The sequence below is a fragment of the Thrips palmi genome, unplaced genomic scaffold, assembly GCF_012932325.1.
Source record: "Thrips palmi isolate BJ-2018 unplaced genomic scaffold, TpBJ-2018v1 HiC_scaffold_19, whole genome shotgun sequence".
Taxonomy (NCBI): Eukaryota; Metazoa; Arthropoda; class Insecta; order Thysanoptera; family Thripidae; genus Thrips; species Thrips palmi.
The window spans coordinates 12559488-12568093 of record NW_023144628.1 but is presented as its reverse complement, the minus strand read 5'-3'; the positions used below and the strand labels follow the sequence as shown (position 1 = coordinate 12568093).

The 8606-nt window shown below is 51.7% G+C and overlaps 1 protein-coding gene across 1 annotated transcript; it reads left to right on the top strand.

Annotated features, from left to right (window-relative positions):
- The first annotated feature begins 4241 nt into the window (after positions 1–4241).
- On the top strand, positions 4242–6166 carry LOC117646090. The gene is made up of 2 exons (XM_034386783.1): positions 4242–4276; positions 4532–6166. Exons 1-2 carry the CDS (start codon positions 4273–4275, stop codon positions 5143–5145), a joined length of 618 nt encoding a protein of 205 aa, XP_034242674.1. The 5' UTR covers positions 4242–4272; the 3' UTR covers positions 5146–6166.
- The last annotated feature ends 2440 nt before the right edge of the window (positions 6167–8606 follow it).

Genomic DNA, 8606 nt, shown 5'->3' with positions numbered 1-8606 from the left:
TTGTCAGACGCCCAAGGCCGAGGCCTGCTCTCCAACTTGACTAAAGTGCCCCGTACAGGTATTTTGCACATCCCGCCCTTCACCTCTGCGGAAGTGGACGGCCTCGTCCTGTTCTCGGGAAGCAGTTTCATCAGCCAACTGGCCTTTGATGACGACGTGGTGATTCTGGACGTGTCCGTAGTGGGATCCAGATCCCATCAAGACAGAAATAACAGGAACCCTGGATGAAATATCAGGAATCAAGGCCGAAATAACCAACTTCCGTGATTCTATCCCCCAACGAAAGCGAAAACGCAGGAATATAACGGGCAGCCGGCAATGACGGGCAACACCGAAGATAGGCAATCTGCAAGGCGCCGACAGGCGAATGCCGCTTGTTGGAGCCACGGGAACGCCACAACCTATTGCAGCATCCTGTGACCCAGTCAACGCAATTAACTTATGCGCCCCCAGCTCTCTGTTCCTGCCGGTACTCATGCCGGACGCACCGACAGAAATGAATTTGCAGATGGTCCGATGGCCAAAAATTTTCTACAGGAGAGTGGAACGGCTCATGCTTTCAGATCTGCGCAACGGCACAAGGTTGTTTTCGCCGGCGGCTATGTTCCCAGCACCACCCCGGCCATCACCACTGGGAGTAGGCAGCCGGGACCCAGCACCCATCAGCCCCCGACTACCGTACATGCCCGACGAGGCAACGGCACCGGAGGAAACAGTCTCTTTCGTACAAGAATACACGACTGAACGGGCATACTACGTCAACCCCTACGAGACTTCCACACGGGAAGTACCTTTGGACACAGCTGACAAGGAAGAGTATGTGGACCCCTTCTCAAGAAGAAAGAAGAGACACATCCCTGTCGTCATGTACACAGCTGCGCCACAGGTCCCAGGAGTAAGCAGTACGCTATTACCCGAACGCGAGGACACGGTGCCAAAACAGCCGATCGGACACAAAGTGGAAGAGAAACAAGTAAAAGTAGTCTCCAGACCTTTCGGAACACCAGACGAGGAGCCACCAGGAAGAATCAAGAGGACAATGAAACCAAACTTCCCCAATCTGGCAGACCCGGCAGTTTGGAACCCAGCTTTCAACCCAGGGGACTCCAGCGGTCTATGGCCCATTGACATGGACCAGAATGGAACGGATGCGATCGATATAAGCGGAACCCCTAATCGGAGCAAGCGCAGCTTCCCAGGGTTAGTAACCCGCATCGTCACAAACGTCATGAACAGAACCAACCTAGAAACTGGGGGACTGATCTCCGCCGTTATCAAGCAGTCAACCCGCCAGAAAAGAGGCATGCTAAATGTGTTCGGAACAGTAGGCAATTGGCTATTTGGCACGATGGACGATGAAGATCGCAAACGTATTAATGATGAGATGTTACGTCTGGGCAGTCAGACGCAATTGTTGACAAGGATCAACATTGAATTTGCGTCCAAACTGAACCTAACAGTGAAGACTATACTGGAACATGATATCCAAATAAAGAAACAGGTCAAGCTAGCAGCCACGGACTACGCGTCTGCGCGCTCGTCCGACATCACTTTCAGCTTACTAATGCGCAACACACACGCAACAATCGCCGCCATACGAGCAGAAGTCTTTGCTTTCATGACAGCGTGGGAACTGGCCGTCACGGAAGGAACCCTCACATCCACGTTCATCGAGCCACGAAAGCTACTGCAAATAGCACTCGGGCTGGAAGAACAGGTGAAGGAACATGGACTAACCCTTCCAATCAAGCCAACTCTGGCCAACATCCATGTGTACTACGGAGCTATTACCACCCAAGCTTACCTGACGAAGGATTCCTTCACTCTTTTCCTGCATTTCCCGCTCGTCATGAAGAATAAGGTCTTCATGCTTTACAAGGCGGTACCTTGGCCCGCACCCATACAGAATTCCAAGAACTACCAGTCTTATCAGCCCGAAACAGACTACATCGGGATTAACAACAACCTGGACGCCCACGTGTTACGACGTCGACAAATGCAGACACTCGGAAATAACGGTCTGCAGCCCAACTGTCGCGATGCACGGAAAGCAGGGCTCTTGTTCCATGGCGCTTCTCACGTCCGACGAAGAAATGGTCGGCAAGTACTGTGAACCCAGGTTCATACAGAAACCGGCCGACAGATTCATGGGTTTCGCACACGGAACAAGCTGGGCTTTCTCCTTAGGCTCACCTGCAAAACTCTACCTTTCCGATGTTCGTGAGCCAATGCGAGATATGCCTACGTTACAACAGGGGCAGGCACCAGCCTCGTGCGTGTCTCCCCAACACCTGGGGCATGACACCGGGAGGCCGTCTATGTGGTTGGCCCCCTAAAGCCGGACATGTACGAGTACCGGTACATCCTGACAACCATTTGTGTCTTTACCAGATTTTTGGTGACGGTACCCTTGAAGGATATCAAGGGGCACACGATCACCGAAGCACTGGTCACACAGGTGTTTACAATGATCGGTGCGCCGCGGGAGATTCTCACGGACAATGCACCAAACCTGGTAGCGGGGGCCCTCGAGGAGTGCCACTCCCTAATAGGCATTCAGAGAATACGTATACATACGTACATGCCCTCGGAGAACATCGTCGAGCGTTCACATTCGGACCTGATGAGAGTCCTGGCAAAAATTGTGGAGCAAGATCAGCTCTCGTGGTCACAGTGGGTGAGCATCGCCCAATTCTGCCACAACCACATGGTTAACCGCTCGACGAATGAAACCCCGCACTTTGCGATGTTTCTCAGAGGCGGCCATTTTCCAACGGCCTCCTTCCTCGACCCCCCCGCCCCCTACTATACGCCTTCGGTGAGGATTACCTCAGGGACATGCTGCACCGCATGCGTCTGACGTTCACTGCCATGGCAGACTCAATGGACAAGGCGTCGGCGTACAGAGAGGAGTACGCCGGCCGCAAGGCACGGTCCAAGGACGTGCGGGTGGGGGACAAGTGCTTCCTGAAGGTAGAAGCTGCCCCCGCCCACCTGTCCACCAAACTCTATGAGCGATGGTCGGGGCCTTACAGGGTGCTCGAGGTGTTCGGCAAAAGGTCGGTCCGCATCCAGAGGATCTTCCCAACGGACGCGAAGGGGGCGGAGCCACTAGTTGTCCATATAAACAAACTGAAAATGGCCCCCGCGACCTGACTGCCAGAGGGCAGCCGGCCGCGCAGCCGGGCCCAAAGCCGGCGCGGAGAGTAAGTTTTGCCTGTTTAATTAACCATTTCTCTCTCACAGATCCCTGTGTGGTACTCTTCTTCGCACTGGTGGCCACAGTGTCCTGTGTAATAAAGGACCCGTTCATCTCCACCAAGGGCCACGGGACGGCGGAGGTGGACAAGGTCACCTTCGAGGAAGGTGCCCCACCTGCTTCTAATCTTAAGCCCTTTTTTTCGTGGGGACTTCATCCCCCTGGCCTTCAGCCATTTATGGGGGGATGATGTGAGGCATTGCCAGCAGTGAAGTATGTTGCACTGCTGCGCACACTGTAAGTGTCCGGGTTGCGCGTCGCCAAGGTCGCTGCTGCAGGCGCGATGCGCGTGCAGCAGCTGCGGCGTGGCGGGGCACGGACACACGCCTCTATATAACGTCTGCGCTGCACTGGCTAGACACAGTCCAGGCGCAGCGGCAGACCCCTGTACAACTATGCGTGAGTAATAAAGTGTTTCCAATGTAAACCGTTAACGAGTGCCCTCCTTGACGCCCGAGAGTAGTCATCACATGGCACATTTTGTAGCATTATTTCTACTGATTCCGAATATGTACTTGCTTAAAAGTGTACGAAAGACGGGGGACCCCACCTGCGGTGCAGGTGCTGTTACAGGACTTACTCAGGGGCAATCTAACTACCCTGGAGAATTACTCCTCGCTCGCCCCATCGAAGGCCCTGCTCGATGCAATGGCTGACTGCAAAACTCTCATTTCCGTGGATGTTGGCTCTGAGTGTAGAAGCGTTTTTCACCGACTTCCTAACCTAAAGTTTGCGTTTGTCTGAGTGGAGCCCCCACATTCTCCCGCTGTGCTTCCACGCGTTTTTACAGAGTTGTTTTGTGAGGCATTGCCAGCAGTGTAGAATGTTGCACTGCTGCGCGCACTGTAAGTGTCCGGGTTCCGCATCGTGAAGGCCACTGCTGCAGGCGCGATGCGCGTGCGGCAGCTGTCGCGAGGCGGGGCACGGACACACGCCTATATAATAACTGCGCTGCACTGGCTCGGGGTTCAGTCCAGTCGCAGCAGCAGTCCCCTGTACTTCGCACCACGAACATGAGTGAGTAATAAAAGTGATTATATGTACTGTTCTCTCGTGTCCCCCTTTGTCGCCCACTACCCCGAGGTGCAGTCATCACAGTTTACCCCGACACTGGTTGACATTCACGTGCTAGTTATAACCGGACACGAAGACGCGCAGGTTTGTTGGTAAAGCAGTGTCAGGAGAGCATAAAAGAGATAAGAAAGCGGGGATATAAGGGCATAATTACGTATTTTGTATGGTAGTGACACTCTCTGTCCCATTTTCTTGCAGACGTCATGGCCGCCCACGCCCACTTTGAGCTAAACCCGTGGAATAAAAAGTCATTGCTGGCGACAACGCATGCAGATGGCACTGATGCGTTCAGGTTTGGAAAGGTGACCAACTGCTGGACGACAAAGAGATCTCTAGCATCCTCGAATCGAGCCATTGGAATCGAGCTTATTGGAATTGTTGAAAACTCTGTGCAGGCGGGCACACTCACCAAAAACAGTTTTGTTCTCAAGCACTTCGATTTGACAAATTTGAATGTGTATGTTAATGGCTCACAGCACGCCTTGGGCCCGTTTGACTTTACAAAGAAGAATTGCGCCCTCGGATACCATTCTCTGCTCAAGGCCTCGGGCCTTCTGTCTCACGGCGAGTCCCCGATGATCACCCAGGAGCGATACCAAAATGGTTACGCCTTGTGGGGCTTCGACCTTTCGCCCGAGGGGAGCGCTGCGAGCCATGGCACACACTCTTCCGTCCAGCGCGTCGGCAGCATCCGTCTAGAGGCTTTGTTTTCCACCGCACCCACCGTCACAACCACCTTTCTGACTTACAGCATTCGTGAGGGGTCGTCCATTGAAATTGATAAAATGAGAAATGTTTATTTGTCCCTCTAACAGATGGACCAGTTGGTCGGATGACTCCGCTCCCTTCATCTCCTCGACTCAATCCCGCAATGTGCAGCCGTGATGTTTGAGTTCAACGGCGATGTGGATGCCTATATTTCTGCCGCTACATTTGATTGCACGAGTTGAGAGCTATCCGATGTAATGGTTTTTGGCGTTACGCACAAAAGTGGTGGGCATTGGGTCGTAGAGAGTGGAGAAAGATGGTCGGTGGTGCGAAATCGAATTGCTGATTTGGTGAGGATTTCGGGGGCCCGCCTCGTGTTTGTGTGGAGAAGCGAGCAGGCCGCCGTCCTTGCAAGCATCCCAGGATTCACTTGCACCGTTGTTGACTTGCAAGTCACAGCCTGCTCATCAAAAGCCTGTGTACTGCCCTTAGAAGTGGTTGCTCGCACAACAAGGGGCATGTTAAATTGGTTTATGAGGCGGCCAACCGAATAAAAAAAAACCAATATTTGGTTTTAACAGACGGACCCTGCTCATTTGGCGACTGTGCAAATGGCCGGTCATTTCGCACGTTGCAATAGTTGCAACAAAGTGCACTAATTGTGACCCCTTGTCAGCTCATTGAGCTAGTTAACGAACAATTTGCCTGCCTGCCGTTTGAGTGTCCAGTGCAAGTACCGAGTATGACTTTAGATAACCTTGACACGTGGAGGATTCCAGATAAGGGGTGGTCGCAAAAACACTTTTTTCGAAATCGCAAAAGTTAGACGACGCATTTTGTAGCATTGTTTCTGCTGATTCCGAATATGTACTTGGTTTTGAGAAAGGAGTAAAACTAAGGGCGCTACTAGCCTTATAAGTTTTGAAAAATTGCGAAAAATTCGAATATTCAAGGCTTCACTTTTTCTCCGTTTGAAAATCACAATACATTTTTGGAATCGGCAGAGAGAATGCAACAAAATGCGCCACCTTACCTTTGCATAACTTTTGCAGAATGCATATTTTGGAAAAAGTACGCTCTTAAGGGGTAGTCAAAAACACTGATAAGAACAGCGTTCCAGCAGTCGCAACCAATGCAATTAGTCTTGACACCTAGTACAGAAAGGTAGGGGGAGAGAGAGAGACATGAACGGTCCCTTTTGGAGGAATCAACCACCGGTCCAGCCGGAAGCGTGGGAGGACCTCTGGAACCACTTCCTCCGCAAACAAGGCAAAACGACTCAAGCAGTGACTCAGATGGCTGCTCCAGTCGAAACCCGTCTCAACGAAGCGTTCGGCAAACAAGCGACAGCAGCAGCACTAAGTAGTATAGTGTAGCGGCGTGTCAGCTGAGCCCGCGGTTTGGCGAAACACCAAACTTGACATGTTTGTGCATTTGGACAAAACAATGCCGCCATTCGAAATGACCGTGCTGGCCAAGGCGCCCGCTCCAAGGAGCTTGACTCTCCACGCCTATCGGCCCAAAAGCGTGCTACAGCCCGCGCGACACACTGAAACTTTTGAAAATGCGCTTCAAGAATCAAGGCTTGTTGTACACGATGAGATATTTATCGAGGACAGGCCGCCGCGCAATATACGCCAGGGCTACTTGGAAATGGTGTGGCGCAGTAGGGAACACCTGAAACGCGTGGTCATGTTTGTGGGCGGCGAGGCAAAAACCTCAGAGGGGCACAGTAGCCTGTATGTGCTTTCTCAACTGAAATTCCTCAGAGAGTTACGCCGTCACGTCTCTTCCAATTTGCAGTATAAGGGGGAACTTGCGGGGGGTCTGCCAAAACTGAAAAGCTTTAAAGTGTACGAAAGACGGGGGACCCCACCCGCGGTGCAGGTGCTGTTACAGGACTTACTCAAGGGCAATCTTACTTGCCTGGAGAATTACTCCTCGCTCGCCCCATCGAGGGCCCTGCTCGATGCAATGGCTGACGAAGGGCGCACCCACCGCCCGATCATAATCACGACCAACAACGACAATTTTCTACCCCCGGGAGGAGGTGTGGGACTCTAGGATTTGGCGATGGGACTGGAAAAAATTTGACAACTTAAAATTATTTAAAAAGAGGTGCCACCCAAGGCCTTTATTCGACTTGTTCAATAAATACAATATTACGGTCTGAATACATGTTCTTTTTACTGCCCCAGCCTCGGCCACGCCTTCCACAGCTGCACCGGCATTACTTCTCCCGGACGGCCCTCGAAATGTGTAAGACTAATGGCCGGTTTCCTTTACAGGTTCCCCTCTCAAGGCAGCAAAGAATGGAGGCCCTTCCCCTTGAAATTGTTTTCCATATTATGACATTTCTGGATGTGACTAGCATTATTCAAATTTTGTCAACTTGCAGACGCTTTCGGCTAGCAGGGAAACACCACCTCGCCATTGCTCAGCCCGCGCTGAGAATTGACGATATCCCACAGTGCATCACACCAGAAAATTCTAAATTTTCATTGGAGAGACACTTACTTACTGTTTTTAAAAGGCGTCTTCCAACACTGGCGCTTCGGCCCAGTGAATATTAGCATTCTAGATGGTCGTTTCTTGACGTGCACGCCCGATACTACCGGGCGATCAAATCACAACGTCAAGCTTTTGTGTAAGATGCTCACCCACACTATGACTCGAAAAAAGCGCGTTCGCAATGTATCTGATTTGTGTAATTATGCGGAACATTTTAGCGAAAAAAAAAACACTCACTCTTCCGTCCAACGCGTTGGAAACATCCGTCTCGAGGCCTTCTTTTCCACCGCGGTCGCCAATTTTGTAAGTGAGGAGGTGGCCACGTTTCAAGCCATCGGGCTCAACGTTACTTCCCTGCGCTGGGTCAGGCCCATCGTGGGCTCCTTTCCGACCATGATACTTCGGATGGATTAGGGTGAGTAAATCCCATTGTTGCTCACACCCCACGCGGCCCGGGCGCGGCACGGCGCCGGCGGGGCAGCGGTGGGGCGGGGGCGGGGGGTTTGTTTTTCAGGTCTGCTCAATCATAGGTTAACTGTCGTACCACAGCAGAAAAAAATCCCTTGACCTCTCCTCCCGACTTCGTCAAGACGCCAGGGTGAGTCAGTGTTCATCGGTACCCTTAAAATTGAACAGCTGCAATATCGTGATGCATTACTGCGAAATTCCTTTACCCTGCAGCCGCTCGCGAGTATTTCAGATGTGGAATTCAAGTGGAAGGGGCTCACGAAGGAGCGGAGAAGCACAATGATGGTCGGAGCATCCCCCGACCTGGAATTGGCGCTGTATACGTTGTGTTTTTGCGTGCGGAGTGACATCCGCGCATATGACGCAGGCCAGACCAGCGTCATCGGCCTGAAAGGATCCCCCTCACAGGATCCCCGATGACGATGCGAGCATTTTAGACCTAGGTTCCGACCATTCATTGAAAAGGTCTCGTCAAGATCTACTCGAATCAAGAATAAAAAAAATCTCGGTCAACCCCCTTTTTTCAAAATCTAGTTGACCAATCAGGATCTTAAAAAAATGAGGTTGACCAAAAATTTTTTTTATT